Here is a 14,822-nt window from a genome sequence, read left to right as displayed (position 1 = left end):
CAGGGGGTGAATGACCAGCAGTAACCTCAACTCCTCGCCTCCCACATCTGGACTGGAGCATCTGCAGGGTTCTCAGCCTCTCCCCTGTAGCCCACCAGCCCTGGCTGCTTCCATTCCAGCACTTCACTGGCCTAAGAAGCAACAAGACAAGATTGTCCTGGACTCTGACACAGCACAACGACTGGAGTGAGGACATCTGGGTTCTGATCCCAGCCTGGCTACTAGCTGTGTGGTCTTGGAAAAAGCCCTCACATGAGTTTCAGTGTCCTCTGTCAAGTGGAGCTCAGGTTATTACCCTCCTTTCCTCCTGGGGCTGCTCTAAGGACCAGAAAAACTAGTGAAGGTTTTGTGTTGTATATGGAAACAAGTACAAAGTTCAAAATGCACCGAGTTAAAGTGATGGGAAGACCCCCAGCTGAAAGAACTGGGAGGGTGATGATAACTGGTACCATTTCTCGAACACTTACTTACATTGTGATATAATTTGTGATGAAGTTTCTTTTTTTTTTAATTTTTTTTTTTTTTTTTTAGATGGAGTTTCACTCTGTCACCCAGGCTGGAGTGCAGTGGCACCATCTCAGCTCACTACAACCTCCACCTCCTGGGTTCAAGTAATTCTCCTGCCTCAGCCTCCCAAGTAGCTGTGATTATAGGCACCCGCCATCATGCCTGGCTAATTTTTTTGTATTTTTAGTAGAGACGGGGTTTCGCTATGTTGGCCAGGATGATTTCGATCTCTTGACCTCATGATATACCTGTCTCAGCCTCCCAAAGTGCTGGGATCACAGGCATGAGCCACTACTGCGCTCAGCCTCCCAAAGTGCTGGGATCACAGGCATGGGCCACTACTGCACCCGGCGCTCGCTTTCTCTCTCTCTCTCTCTCTCTGTCTCTTTCTCTCTCTCTCCCTTTCTCTGTTTGAGATGGAGTTTTGCTCTTGTTGCCCAGGCACTGGAGTGCAATGGTGTGATCTTGGGTCATTGCAACCTTTGTCTCCCGGGTTCAAGCAGTTCTCCTGCCTCAGCCTCCTGAGTAGCTGAGATTACAAGCATGTGCCACAACACGCAGCTAATTTTTTTTGGGTTTTTAGTAGAGATGGGGTTTCACCATGTTAAGGCAGGCTGGTCTGGAGCTCCTGACCTCAAGTGATCCGTCTGCCCTGGTCTCCCAAAGTGCTCAGATTATAGACATGAGCCACTGAACCCAACATGATCTATAGTTTCAATCTCACAACCACCTTGTGTGGTAAAAATAACTATTATCCCTATTGTATTTATTTTTCTTTATTTTTTTTGAGATGGAGTCTCACTCTGTCACTCAGGCTGGAGTCCAGTGGCATGATCTTGGCTCATTGCAACCTCCCAGGTTCAAGCGATTCTCCTGCCTCAGCCTCCTGAGTAGCTGGGATTACAGATGTGCACCACCATGCCTGGCTAATTTACGTATTTTTAGTAGAGATGGGTTTTCACTACTTTGGCCACGCTGGTCTCAAAACTCCTGACCTCTAGTGATCTGCCCACCTTGGCCTCCTAAAGTCCTGGGATTACAGGCACGAGCCACCATGCCTGGCCTTTTTATTTTTCAACATACCATTGCTGGCTCAAATATTCCTATTTTAAAGATAGGGAAACAAAGATTCAGATATATTAAGTAACTTGCTCAATCAAGATCACACAGGTAATAAGAGGTTTAGGATTTGAACCCAAAATCTGAGCCCAGAGCCTGAACGCCAAATCTACATGCTGAGTTGAAATTGACTCCGGCAGTTGTGGTGGTGCGCACCTGTAATCCCAGCACTTTGGGAGGCTGAGGTGGGAGGATGGCTTAAGCCCAGGAGTATGAAACTAGCTTGGGCAACATAGCGAGGCCCCACCTCAAAAAAAAAAAAAGGAATAAAAAAAAATTGACTAGGGCTAACAAGTAGGGGATAGAAGAGAATATTTTTCTTGTTATTCATTCAACAAATAGGAACACAATACCTACTCTGTTGCCTCTTCTATGCCAGGCCCTGTTTCAGGGGTTTTAGAGGAGATGAAATCAATGAAATAGGATGTATACTTTCATGGATTTCATGCCCCAGGCAGCAGAGTGGGAAGAACATGGCTACAGTCTCAGTAGCTGCTGCTGGGAGCCTGCCATCACTTCAGATAGGGCTGTTCCTCAGATGAGGCAGCCTGCACACTTTCCCAGGTCCATCCTGTGCTGGCACCTGCATTGCCTGCCTCCTGCCAACCCCTCCCCCCCATCCCAGGCCTGCCATTGCTCATTGCAGATTTCCTACCAAAGGCTCTCCTGGCCTCCTCTTCTTTCTGCGGTCCCCGCAGGGCACCCACATTCAGAAACTCTTTGGAAGGCCCAGCACCTGTCTCTCTCCACCCCTGGATTTCTACCAGCTTGGCTGAGGCCCAGGGAGAGCTTCTTGGCCTCTTCCCAGAGGCAAGGGAGGAGGAGAGAGGCTGGGAAAGCAGGCTGGGGCCCAGTGTCGCAATTCCGGGCTGTGCCCGGACCTTTGCTCCTCGAGGTGTCGTCTATGGAGGGAAGGGAACACCGACTCTGGAGGCTGCTGGGATTGGGGTGGGGGTTCCTGGGAGGCAGTCCTTCTGCAATAGCTGCTAAGAGCGCTGGGTAAGGAGACGAAGGGGAGAGACATGGAACTTGGCAAGTCTGCAGGGAAATGCCACTGCTTTGGCTGAGAGTAGGGGGTGGGAGTGGCGGGAGAGGGGGTGGCCTGCTGGGGAGGAGCCAACCTGATGGAGAAGCTGCCCTGTGGGCGGGGTGAGGAGGGGAGGGCTCCGGTCGCCAGGCAGGAAGGAGGGGTGGCCCGACCCCTTGGCAGTCCCTCCTCTCAGCCTTTCCCCAAACTGCTACTTCCCTGGGGTTCCAGGTCCCGCTTGTGCTCAGCTCCAGCTCGCCGGCTGGCCACCAAGGCCTCTGGACAGGGAACTGCACCATCCTCTTCTCCCAGCAAGGGGGCTCCAGAGACTGCCCACCCAGGAAGTCTGGTGGCCTGGGGATTCGGTGGGTCTGCTCCTTAGCAGTGGCCTGGGGCTCTGTATCTGGGGTGGGGTAGGGGAATGTCCTAAGGATCTGAAAAGGGGGTTTCTGGGGAAAAGTGAGGGGTGATCGTGATGGGAGCTTGGGACAGGAACAGGACTCTGGGTCCCAGAATAACTCATGAGGGGTTCCGGGGGAGGAGGTCCTCCATGTGAATTGGGGAGATTCTTGGAGACAAGTGGTTTGTGCTGGGACCCTGGAAAGTGGCTCGAGTGAGGGTCTCTAATAAGCAGCGTATTTCACTGGGTGGAGTGAGCTTTGATCCTGTCTCTTGGTCCTGCTCAACTCTGGCTGTCCTCAGTGTTGCAGTGAGGGGGAAGGGGCCGAGAGAAGCAGGGCAGATGTACCCAAATATTCCCTGCTGGCCTGGAGGGCACTTTGGGGGAGAAAGGCTGGCACAGCATCTGGGAGCCCAGACTTTGGAGTCAGAGCAGGGTTGGAGTCTTGACTCTACTGCTGCCTGTGTGACCATAGTTACTTAATCTCTTTGAACCTCAGTTTGCTCACCTGTAAAATGGGTTTAAGAATCTTCCTGAGCCGGGAGCAGTAGCATGAGCCTATCATCTCAGCTACTCAGGAAGCTGATTGCTTGAGCCCAGTAGTTTGAGGTGATAATGCACTATTATTACACCTGTGAATAGCGCTGAGCTCTAGCCTGGACAACGTAGAGGGACCCCATCTCAAAAAAAAAAAAATAGTCTTGACTTCAGAGAGATATTATGAGGAAAGCATATAAAGTTTATAACAGGCTGGGTGCAGTGGTTCACTCCTGTAATCCCCACACTTTGGGAGGCCCAGGTGGGAGGATCACTTGAGCCAAGGAGTTCCTAGACCAGCCTGGGCAACATAGGGAGACCCTGTCTCTAAAAACATAATAGTAATGCAATAAATCCTTAGTATAGGCTAATATATAGCAAGTAAATGTTAGCTGATATTGTTGGTACTGATAAAAGGGAGGGTCAGGTGGAGAAGGGAGCTGAGGCCAGAAAGGAGCCCAGTTCTAGAAGAGTATAACCTGGGTCCTTCCTGCAGGGCAGTGCCTTGGTAATGACCAGGACTCCAGGAAGAGATGTCCTTGTGGCTGGGGGCCCCTGTGCCTGACATTCCTCCTGGTAAGCTTCATTCCAGCCCTATCCCCTGAGCCCAGACTGCAGGCTCCTCGCCTCCTGTAGGAATCAGCCTCCTTCATTACCTGCCTTCTTCCCTCCTCCAGAGAGCAGTCCAGAGTCATTCTTAGTGGTGCTTGCCTGCCTCCCAGGTCACCTCTCCCCTGGTTCCACTGCCTGGTCTTTGCAGTCACACGCCCAGTCCTCCCTAATCTGGGCTTGCTGCTGGAGAGAGCTGGCCAGCTGAGTGCTTACTCTGCTCTGGCTTTAAAGAGTTTTGTCTGACCTCTGAAATGTATACATTCCAGCCCCACAAAGGGACAAGGGTTAATATCTTCGTTAAGGGCTTGAGATGTAAGAAACAAGTAACTAGTCCTATCTAGAGCGCACATGGATCCTAGGGTCCCAAAGCCTGAGCTGGGACTTTGCTGCCCTCTAAGGGTGGGGATAAGCTTGCAGTTTCCCAGCTAGAACACTGGACAGGGGAGCCAGGATGGGGCCTGAGACCCCCTTGTGCCTCTCTTTTGGAGCTCAGACTCTGCAGTGGCGCTGTGGAAACCAGGCACACAGGATGCAAGCAGCCAGGCCCAGGGAGGCAGCAGCTGCATCCTCAGAGAGGAAGCCAGGATGGCCCACTCTGCTGGGGGCACTGCAGGGGTGGGGCTGGAGGCTGCAGAGCCCACAGCCCTGCTCACCAGGGCAGAGCCCCCTTCAGAACACTCAGGTGAGGAGCTTCTGGGCTTGGAGGAGGTAGGATCTGGAAGAGGTTCCTTGGATCTGGAAGAGGTTCCTTGGGGGTTTTTACCTTATATATAATTTCATGGTTAAGTCCAAAAGCTTTCGAGCTAACTAAATCTGACTGATCGAAGTGTGAATTTTGTCTCTACTTTAGGCCTTTCTGAGCCTCAATTTCCTTGTTTATAAAATGTAAATAAAAATTATGGGCCAGGCGTGGTGGCTCACACCTGTAATCCCAGCACTTTGGGAGGCTGATGCGAGCGTATCATGAGGTCAGGGGCTCGAGACCATCTGGCTAACACGGTGAAACCCCATCTCTACTAAAAATACAAAAAATTAGCCAGGCGTGGTAGCACATACCTGTAGTCCCAGCTACTCAAGAGGCTAAAGCAGGAGAACCTGGGAGGTGGAGGTTGCAGTGAGCAGAGCTCACACCACTGTACTCCAGCCTGGGCAAGAGAGTGACTCAGTCTCAAAATAAATAAATAAATAAATAAAATGTATGTTTTTCATAAGGATCAATGTATATAAAAGGGTCATACAGTACCTAGAACATAATGACACTTGGCAAATGAGGGCTACTGTTCTCATAAAAGAGAAACTGGAGTTCAAGGGAATGGAGGTCACTGAGTGCCCAAGGCAGTGGCTGAGTCAGGGAGAACAGGAAGTTCTTTCCTCTGGGGAGAGCACTGAGGCACTTTCCTGTCTCCAGAGCTCCGTCCACAAAAGCGGAAAAAGGGGCCAGCCCCCAAAATGCTGGGGAACGAGCTATGCAGCGTGTGTGGGGACAAGGCCTCCGGTTTCCACTACAACGTTCTGAGCTGCGAGGGCTGCAAGGGATTCTTCCGCCGCAGTGTCATCAAGGGAGCGCGCTATGTCTGCCACAGCGGCGGCCACTGCCCCATGGACACCTATATGCGTCGCAAGTGCCAGGAGTGTCGGCTGCGCAAATGCCGCCAGGCTGGCATGCGGGAGGAGTGTGAGTTTCTGGGGCTGGAGTGGGGAAGAGGCTGAGGGGAAAGAGGGAGCCAGGGTGTGACCGCAGACAGGTGCCTGAACTTGCCGGGGCTAACCGGTCCCTAAGTTTGGATTAAAATATCTTTCTTGACCGGGAGCAGTGGCTCACACCTGTAATCCCAGCACTTTGGGAGGCCAAGGCAGGTGGATCACCTGAGGTTAGGAGTTTGAGACCAGCCTGGCCAACATGGTGAAATCCTGTCGCCTCTACTAAAAATACAAAAATTAGCCGGGTGTGGTGGCATGTGCCTGTATTATCCTACTTACTCAGAAGGCTGAGGCAGAAGAATCACTTGAACCTTGGAGGTGGAGGTTGCAGTGAGCTGAGATCATGCCACTGTACTCCAGCCTGGGTGAATGTGAGACTTCATTTCAAAAAAAAAAAATCTTCTTCCCTTTTCCCAGTGCTGTCTGCTTTTCTTGGGCCCCAAACCGCCCCTTCTGCCCCCTTCTTGCTTCCTGTCTCCCTGTCTGCACCCCTCTTCACATCTGGCCCTGTCCTTAGGTGTCCTGTCAGAAGAACAGATCCGCCTGAAGAAACTGAAGCGGCAGGAGGAGGAACAGGCTCATGCCACGTCCCTGCCCCTCAGGGCTTCCTCACCCCCCCAGATCCTGCCCCAGCTCAGCCCAGAGCAACTGGGCATGATCGAGAAGCTGGTTGCTGCCCAGCAGCAGTGTAACCGGCGCTCCTTTTCTGACCAGCTTCGAGTCACGGTACTTGACACATCTGGGGAGAGGTGGCTGCGCCCAGATCACCAGTGGGCTTCTTGATGTTCGACTCAAAGCGCTTTGCCTTTTTCCTCCTGGGTAGCCTTGGCCCATGGCACCAGACCCCCACAGCCGGGAGGCCCGTCAGCAGCGCTTTGCCCACTTCACTGAGCTGGCCATCGTCTCTGTGCAGGAGATAGTTGACTTTGCTAAACAGCTTCCTGGCTTCCTGCAGCTCAGCCGGGAGGACCAGATTGCCCTGCTAAAGACCTCTGCGATCGAGGTGGCTGGAGAAGGGCGAGGGATGAAGGGAGAAGCAGAGTGGGATTATCTGTGGGAGGGCCTCCAGACATCGAGCTGGGAGAGCCAGATCTGCTGGGAAGCAGGGATGAGGGGAATCGGCCTCCCTGGAAGGGGCCATGCTCCAAGACCAGCCCTCCTCATCCCCGTTTGAGATCTGCTGCTTGTGTGCAGGTGATGCTTCTGGAGACATCTCGGAGGTACAACCCTGGGAGTGAGAGTATCACCTTCCTCAAGGATTTCAGTTATAACCGGGAAGACTTTGCTAAAGCAGGTGAGAACTGAGATCACACAGGGATTGGGCTTGGATGGACAGGTGCTTCTTTTTTATTTGTAAAAAATGAGATGGTGTCTTACTATGTTGCCAAGGCTGGTCCCAAACTCCTGGCCTCATTTGATCCTCCTGCCTTGGACTCCGAGAGTGCTGGGATTACAGGCGTGAGCCACCCACGACACCTTGTTATTGCTGTTGTTGTTTTTGCTGTTGTTTTTGAGACAGAGTCTCGCTCTGTCACCCAGACTAGAGTGCAGTGATGCAATCTCAGCTCACTGCAACCTCCACCTCCTGGGTTCAAGCAATTCTCCTGCCTCAGCCTCCCAAGTAGCTGGGATTACAGGTGTGCACCACCATGCTTGGCTAATTTTTATATTTTTGGAGGAGACAGGGTTTCACCATGTTGGCCAGGCTGGCCTTGAATTCCTGACCTTAAGTGATCCACCTGCCTCAGCCTCCCAAAGTGCTGGGATTACAGGGATGTAATCCCACTGAGCCTGGCCAGGACTGGTGCTTTATGTCATAGGCTCATAGTGACTACAGAGCCACGGGTCCAATGTTTGGGTGGCTGGTAAGGAAAGGCTCCCCTTGTTTTTTGAAGATGGAAAATTGGAATGCTTACAGGCTTCTCTCATCTGCTCCAGATAGACCCCTGTCTTCTGTTGCTTCAGGTCAGTAGTTTTCAAACTGTGTTCCAAGGAACCTGAGGGATTTATGGAAATGGCACCTTGGAGGAGAAACAGGGAGGCACAGAAATGTCCTCCATTCTTACTTTAGCCAAACAAGAAGCTCCATTTAAATCTGCGTTATATATTGCACTGCTACATAATATTTTGCTTGCAGATTTTATAGCTTGAAAAAAAGGTTTGAAACTCGCTGCACTGAACCTTTTAGTAGTCAGAAAATGAACTAATCTTCCTCACATGTGCTCTTTGGGGATCATGGGGGCTGATTTCCCCTATTATTATTATTTTTTTTAAGACAAGTTCTTGCTCTGTCACCCAGGCTGGAGTGCAGTGGCATGAACATGGCTCACTGCAGCCTCAACCTCCTGGACTCCAGCAATTCTCCTGCCTCAGCCCCCCAAGTAGGTGGGAATACAGGCACACACCACAACGCCCGGCTAATTTATTTTATATATATATATATAGTATATATTTATTAAATATATATAAATAAAAATATATTTAATAAATAACATATAATATACAACAAATATATAAACAAAGTATATACTATATATAAAATATATATTTTTTAGGCAGAGTTTCGCTCTGTTTCCTAGCTGGAGTGCAATGGCACGATCACTGCAACCCGTTCAAGTGATTCTCCTGTCTCAGCCTCCCAAGTAGCTGGGATTACAGGTATCCACCACCATGCCCAGCTAATTTTTTGTAATTTTAGTAGAGATGAGGTTTCACCATGTTGGCCAGGCTGGTTTTGAACTCCTGACCTCAATGGGTCCACCCACCTCGGCCTTCCAAAGTGCTAGGATTACAGGCATAAGCCACCCCACCCGGCCTGATTTTTATATTTTTTATAGAGAATGGGTTTTGTCATGTTGCCCAGGCTGGTCCTGAAATGGTCTCGAACTCCCGAGCCCGAGCAATCCACCCGCCTCGACCTTCCAAAGTGCTGGGAGTACAGGCATGAGCCACCACACTGGGTCTCCCCTACTCTTTTTCAATTGCACTTTCTGACGAACTGGAACCACGGCATGGCAAACATGCCCAGAGGGGATGTACAATAAGAGCAAATGCTTCCATCCCCACTCTGTGTCTGAAGTATTTTCTCCAAGAGTTAGTTCACACTGTGGCTCTCTAGCTGATGCTCGCTTGGGAGCTATGCAGAAGGGGTTTCTTCATATTCAACTATTGGCAATGTTTGTGTGATCAGAACTGGCCTGGGAAAGGATGGAAGGCTGAGGGAGTTTTGGAGGGACTGGAATTGAGCTTCAGCAGGAAACCAAGTAGCTTAACAACTGGATAAGTGGGGCTATAAAATATGGCTGATGCCATGACTCCATTCTCAGGACTGGTATGTCTGTGGCCAGGCCAGTCATCAAGCCTTCCCTGGTTTCTGATGACTCAGACCAGCTCATGTGCTTCTTATATCTCCCTCTCCCAGCACAGGCCCACCCAGAGAGCTTTCTAGGAAGGCCTCCCTTTGCTGTAGGGCACGACAGGGCCAGGGCTTGACAGGGCTATGTTGGCACCTCTTGCCTTCTGTACTGCCCAGTGTGCTGTCCGCATGTATTGGCACCTAATGGGGTAATTTAATGACTTTATCCAGGTTTAAAGCCCAGCTTTTTTTGTGGGGGGGGAACAGAATCTCGCTCTGTTGCCAGGCTGGAGTGCAATGGCGTGATCTTGGCTCACCACAACCTCTGCCTCCCGAGTTCAAGCAATTCTCCTGCCTCAGCCTCCCGAGTAGCTGGGATTATAGGCACTCGCTACCACGCCCAGCTAATTTTTGTATTTTTAGTAGAGAAGAGATTTCGCCATGTTGGCCAGGATGATCTCAATCTCCTGACCTCATGATCCGGCTGCCTTGGCCTCCCAAAGTGCTGGGATTACAGGCATGAGCCACTGCGCCCTGCCCTATCTTAGATCTTCTTAACCATGGCTCTCCTCTCCTTTAGAATATCCTCCTTTTGGAATTCTGCCCAGTTCTAATATCTCTGTATTCCTTTGGTACTCATAGACTTGTGCTATCTGAATCTGTACCTATTTATAGATTTATTTGTATAAGCAGTTTTGATGTCATCATGTTTGCCTTTCATTTCTTATTTCACGAGTGAAGTTTTGGGAAGAAGGAAACAGGAGCTGTGTTTGTCAGGCCTCCTCCTCTCTCTATCCACTACTATTACTGCATACGGTAGATGACTGGTGACATGGGCTGAGCACATTTGAGGTGTCCATTCTGCAAGCATCAGCAGACCCTTACAGGTGCATTAGCCAATTGTAGAATCTTTTCTTAATTTCTGTATAAAGGGGGCTGTTTGCCACACTTTGGGGCTCAAATCTTCACCAAGAAATGCTTTAGAAAATGGGGCTTGCAGGCTGGGTGCAGTGGCTCATGCCTGTAATCCCAGCACTTTGGGAGACTGAGATGGGCAGATCATGAGGTCAGGAGTTGAAGACCAGCCTGGCCAACATGGTGAAACCCCATCTCTATTAAAAATACAAAAATTAGCCAAGTGTGATGGCACATGCCTGTAATTCCAGCTACTTGGGAGGCTGAGGCAGGAGAATCCCTTGAACCTGGGAGGTGGAGGTTGCAGTGAGCCAAGACTCCAGCCTGGGCAACAGAGTAAGTGAGACTCTGACTCAAAAAAAAGAATATGGGGCTTGCCGCCAGGTGCGGTACAGTAGCTCACACCTGTAATCCCAGAACTTTGGGATGCTGAGGCGGACGGATCATTTGAGGTCAGCAGTTCAGGACCAGCCTGGCCAACTTTGTAAAACCCTGTCCCTTCTAAAAATAGAAAAATTATCTGGGTGAGGTGGCACACGCTTGTGGTTTCAGCTACTTGGGAGGCTGAGGCAGGAGAATCGCTTGAACCCAGGAGGCCAAGGTTGCAGTGAGAAGAGATCGAGCCAGCCTGGGTGGCAGAACAAAACTCTGTCTCAAAAAAAAGAAAAGAAAAGAAAATGGGGCCCACCCATTAAATGGACTAACACACACACACTTGATAAACATCAGGGTGAAAGTACAGGAAATGACTAACCAAGAAGCCTTGAATGGAAAAATGTAGCAGATGGTCGCTAAAAGAAATCTGACAAAGCCTGGGGAACAGTGTAGGGTGCAGAGAATTTGACAATGTGTATGAGAAAGTATTCTCTAGGTGTCATGACTTTAGATCATGGTTTGTTGCATTTTAAAGACTATTTCCATTAAAAAATCATTATTTATTGGCTGGGTGCAGTGGCTCATGGCTGTAATCCCAGCACTTTGGGAGGTCAAGGAGGGTAGATCACGAGGTCAAGAGATTGAGACCATCCTGGCCAACATGGTGATATTCTGTCTCTGTTAAAAATACAAAAATTATCTGGGTGTGATGGCACATGCTTGTAATTCCAGCTACTCGGGAGGCTGAGGAAGGAGAACTGCTTGAACCCAGGAGGCAGAAGTTGCAGTGAGCCAATATCGCGCCACTGCACTCCAGCCTAGAGACAGAGCGAGACTCTATCTCAAAAAACATGAATTATTAATTTTACAAACACTTATGTGGTAGTTACCATATATGCCACATGTTTATGATAGGTACTATTATTATTCCCATTTTACAGATGGGAAAGCCAAAGCCCAGAGAGGTTAAATAACTTCTTCGTAAGTGGCAGAGCCATAACTCAACCCCAGACAGTCTGGTACCAGAGTCTCACCCACGCTGCAGTATTCCCTCTAGGATGTGATACATGAAATGTGTCTCTGGTGTTCAAATAAGTAATGCCAACGCCAGTTAAAAATGGTTTGTTTTTTTTTTTTCTTTGAAGCAAGGTTTTACTCTGTCACCCAGGCTGAACACAGTGGTGATCATGGCTCAATGCAGCCTCGACCTTCTGGGCTCAAGTGATCCTCCTGCCTCAGCCTTGAGTAGCTAGGACTGCAGGTGTGAGTCACTGTGCGCTGCTGAAAACAGAATCTTTTTTTTTTTTTTTTCATTTTGGAGCTGGAGTCTTGCTCTGTCACCCAGGCTGGAGTGCAGTAGCACAATCTCAGCTCACTGCAACCTCCACCTCCCAGGTTCAAGCAATTCTCCTGCCTCAGCCTCCCAAGTAGCTGGGACCACAGGCACCCAGCTAATTTTTGTATTTTTAGTAGAGATGGGGTTTCACTGTGTTGCCCAAGCTGGTCTCAAACTACTGAGCTCAGGTAATCCGTCCCCCTTGGCCTCCTAAAGTGCTGGGATTATAGCCATGAGCCACCGTTCCCGGCCTTTTTTTTTTTTTTTTTTTTAATACGGAATCTCGGTCTGTCACTCAGGCTGGAGTGCAGTGGAGTGATCTTGGCTCACTGCAACCTCCACCTCCCAGGTTCAAGTGATTCTCCTGCCTCAGCCTCCCAAGTAGCTGAGATTACAGGCACCTGCCACCGTGCCTGGCTAGTTTTTGTGTTTTTAGTAGATATGAGGTTTTGCCATGTTGGCCAGGCTGGTCTGGAACTCCTAACCTCAGGTGATCCACCCACCTTGGCTTCCCACAGTGCTGGGATTACACGCTTGAGCCACCATGCCTGGCCCTCTGTAGACTTCTTTATTTTTACTTCTTTTTTTTTCAAGACGGGGTTTCACCATGTTGGTCAAGCTGGTATCGAACTCCCGACCTCAGGTGATCCGCCCGCCCTGGCCTCCAAAGTGCTTGGATTTACAGGAGTGAGCCTCCATGCCCGGCCCCCTCTGTAGACTTCTTAGTGAGTTCCTAGTAGTTTCCTAAGGTGAGGCCTTAGGCAAGGAAGTTTCTGCTGCTCCTGCTGCAGGCATCAGCCTCCCTTCTTCCTCCCCAGGGCTGCAAGTGGAATTCATCAACCCCATCTTTGAGTTCTCCAGGGCCATGAATGAGCTGCAACTCAATGATGCCGAGTTTGCTTTGCTCATTGCCATCAGCATCTTCTCTGCAGGTGTGGAAGAGGGGCAACGGGAAACAGCAAGAGGCTTGCACCAAGGAGGGCTGCAGGCCCACAGGAATCGAGGGGTGGGTTGGGAGGGTGGAGGCATTTGCTGTGTTATTTTGAAATGGGAGAGGTTGGCTGGAGCACGTCTCTATTTTTTTGGTTGCAATTTGGGGTATGGATCTGGACCCTGGCCAGACCTGCTCCTCAACTCTCTTGGTGACCCATAGACCGGCCCAACGTGCAGGACCAGCTCCAGGTAGAGAGGCTGCAGCACACATATGTGGAAGCCCTGCATGCATACGTCACCATCCACCATCCCCATGTGAGTCTCCCCATGGTGCCCTTTTTCCTCCTTTCCACGCACAGGCCCGTTGCCTGACATACCTGCTTTCCCTTCAAGAACTACTCTGACCACATGATGTGCAGGCAATTCACCTCTCCCACAATTCCCCTACCTTTGCCTCACTTCCCTGGGGACAGGCAAAAGCTGTGCTTGAATCTCTCTTCTTTCCCCAGGACCGACTGATGTTTCCACGAATGCTGATGAAACTGGTGAGCCTCCGGACCCTGAGTAGCGTCCACTCAGAGCAAGTGTTTGCACTGCGCCTGCAGGACAAGAAGCTCCCACCGCTGCTCTCTGAGATCTGGGATGTGCACGAATGACTGTTCTTTCCCCATAGTTTTCTGTTTTCTGGGCTAGATGGCTGAGGCTCAGGGGCTGCCTCCTAGAAGTGAAACCGACTGAGAAGGGCAAACATTCCTAGGAGCTGGGCAAGGAGATTAAAGAGAGTCAGAAGGTTCGGAGTTTTGTGGCTGCTGAGCAGTGGGGCGCCGGCTAACGCCGTGCTGTGTCTGAAGACCACATTGACCCCACAAACGGATGGGCCTGGGGGCCACTTTGCACAAGGTTCTCCTGGGCCCTGCCCATTCTGCCTCCACCACTTCCTGTTTTCCCCACAAGGCCCCAAGAAAAATTCTCCACTGTCATTCTGTGGTATGGCCATAAATGCCTCAGGGCCGCCTCACTGATAGGTCTGGTACTGTTTGAACAGGAAGATCAAAATGAATACAAAATGAGAGAAGCCAATTTCTGGTTTGGGGGTGGGGACACGGCAGTAGAGGGGGAAGCCTTCGATCTTTAGGATCCACCTCCAAGACCAGAGGAAGGAGAGTCCCAAGTGACAACCTTGGTCGTGAGACAGGGCCTCTTCTTACTAACCCCCACTATGCCATACGGGTAAATGGAATGCAGAGGCTTAGGCACGCCCTTCCCCTGCTGGGATCCAGGTGGGATCCCGCAGCCTTTCTGCGGGGGAGTAGGAAGTGTTGTATTTCAGAGCTAAAACCTCAGGGTGCACTTCACGTGCGTGTGTAGCATGCCTTAGTTTTTCCTTTGGCATATGAAAAAGACACAACCTGAAAGACCCAGTGCCCAGTTTCGGCACCCAGACCCCGTGGCATGAGGAGAAGAGCCGTGCGGCCGCAAGGAGGCTGTCCTGCAGCTGGCTGGCCTCGGGAAGGGACTGGACTCCATCTCCCAGCGGGCGCCGCGGCGCTGCCACGCCCCCTCCTGGCGCGCACGCGGTGGAGGTAACCGCGGCCGCGCGCCCCGCTGCGCCCCCGTCGCCCAGGATTGGTAGGCTCCACCGCGCTACAGCCGGCTTCCCAGCCCGGGCGCCGGACACCGCCAAAACGCGTGAGGGGGGGAGCTGGAGGATGGGGAGGCCCTCAGGAAGTCTCAGGGGTCGACTATCTTGGGAAGTCACTTTCAGAGGAATCCACAATTTATCGAAACGGGCGCTATGACCCCGTAAGGCGAAAGTCTCTCTGAGCAACCCAAACAGAAGGTACTGCTGTATGTCCTCCCCTTGGCACGCGTCGGCGCTGGGCCGGCCCGGCGCGCCCTCCCGCGCCCACGGGCGCCCGGCTAGGTGTGTGCGCAGCCGCTGTCTCCCGAGGTCGGTCCCACCCCGCGGCGCTCGGCTTCGCGCAGCCCCGACCCCCCGGGCTGA

The 14,822-nt window shown here is 51.2% G+C and overlaps 1 protein-coding gene across 8 annotated transcripts; it reads left to right on the top strand.

Annotated features, from left to right (window-relative positions):
- The first annotated feature begins 2,523 nt into the window (after nt 1-2,523).
- NR1H3 (nuclear receptor subfamily 1 group H member 3) lies at nt 2,524-13,614 on the top strand. Of its 8 annotated transcripts, none has more exons than XM_037738839.1 (11): nt 2,524-2,625; nt 2,885-3,018; nt 4,087-4,166; nt 4,696-4,884; nt 5,611-5,877; nt 6,421-6,629; nt 6,727-6,906; nt 7,098-7,197; nt 12,703-12,889; nt 13,038-13,132; nt 13,327-13,614. In XM_037738839.1, coding segments are annotated over exons 3-11 (1,272 nt in total). In that variant the 5' UTR covers nt 2,524-2,625; nt 2,885-3,018; nt 4,087-4,123; the 3' UTR covers nt 13,329-13,614. The 8 variants fall into 8 exon arrangements, with proteins under 8 accessions (XP_037594767.1, XP_037594768.1, XP_017384750.1 ...); XM_017529261.2 differs by having other exon boundaries at nt 2,525-2,625; nt 12,703-12,816; XM_017529264.2 differs by having other exon boundaries at nt 2,525-2,625; nt 4,691-4,884; nt 12,703-12,816.
- Nucleotides 13,615-14,822: the final 1,208 nt, after the last annotated feature.

This window comes from Cebus imitator, unplaced genomic scaffold (genome assembly GCF_001604975.1).
Source record: "Cebus imitator isolate Cc_AM_T3 unplaced genomic scaffold, Cebus_imitator-1.0 Scaffold58, whole genome shotgun sequence".
Lineage (NCBI taxonomy): Eukaryota > Metazoa > Chordata > Mammalia > Primates > Cebidae > Cebus > Cebus imitator.
The sequence above is the reverse complement of the archived record's forward strand: the minus strand, read 5'-3'. Positions and strand labels throughout refer to the sequence as shown.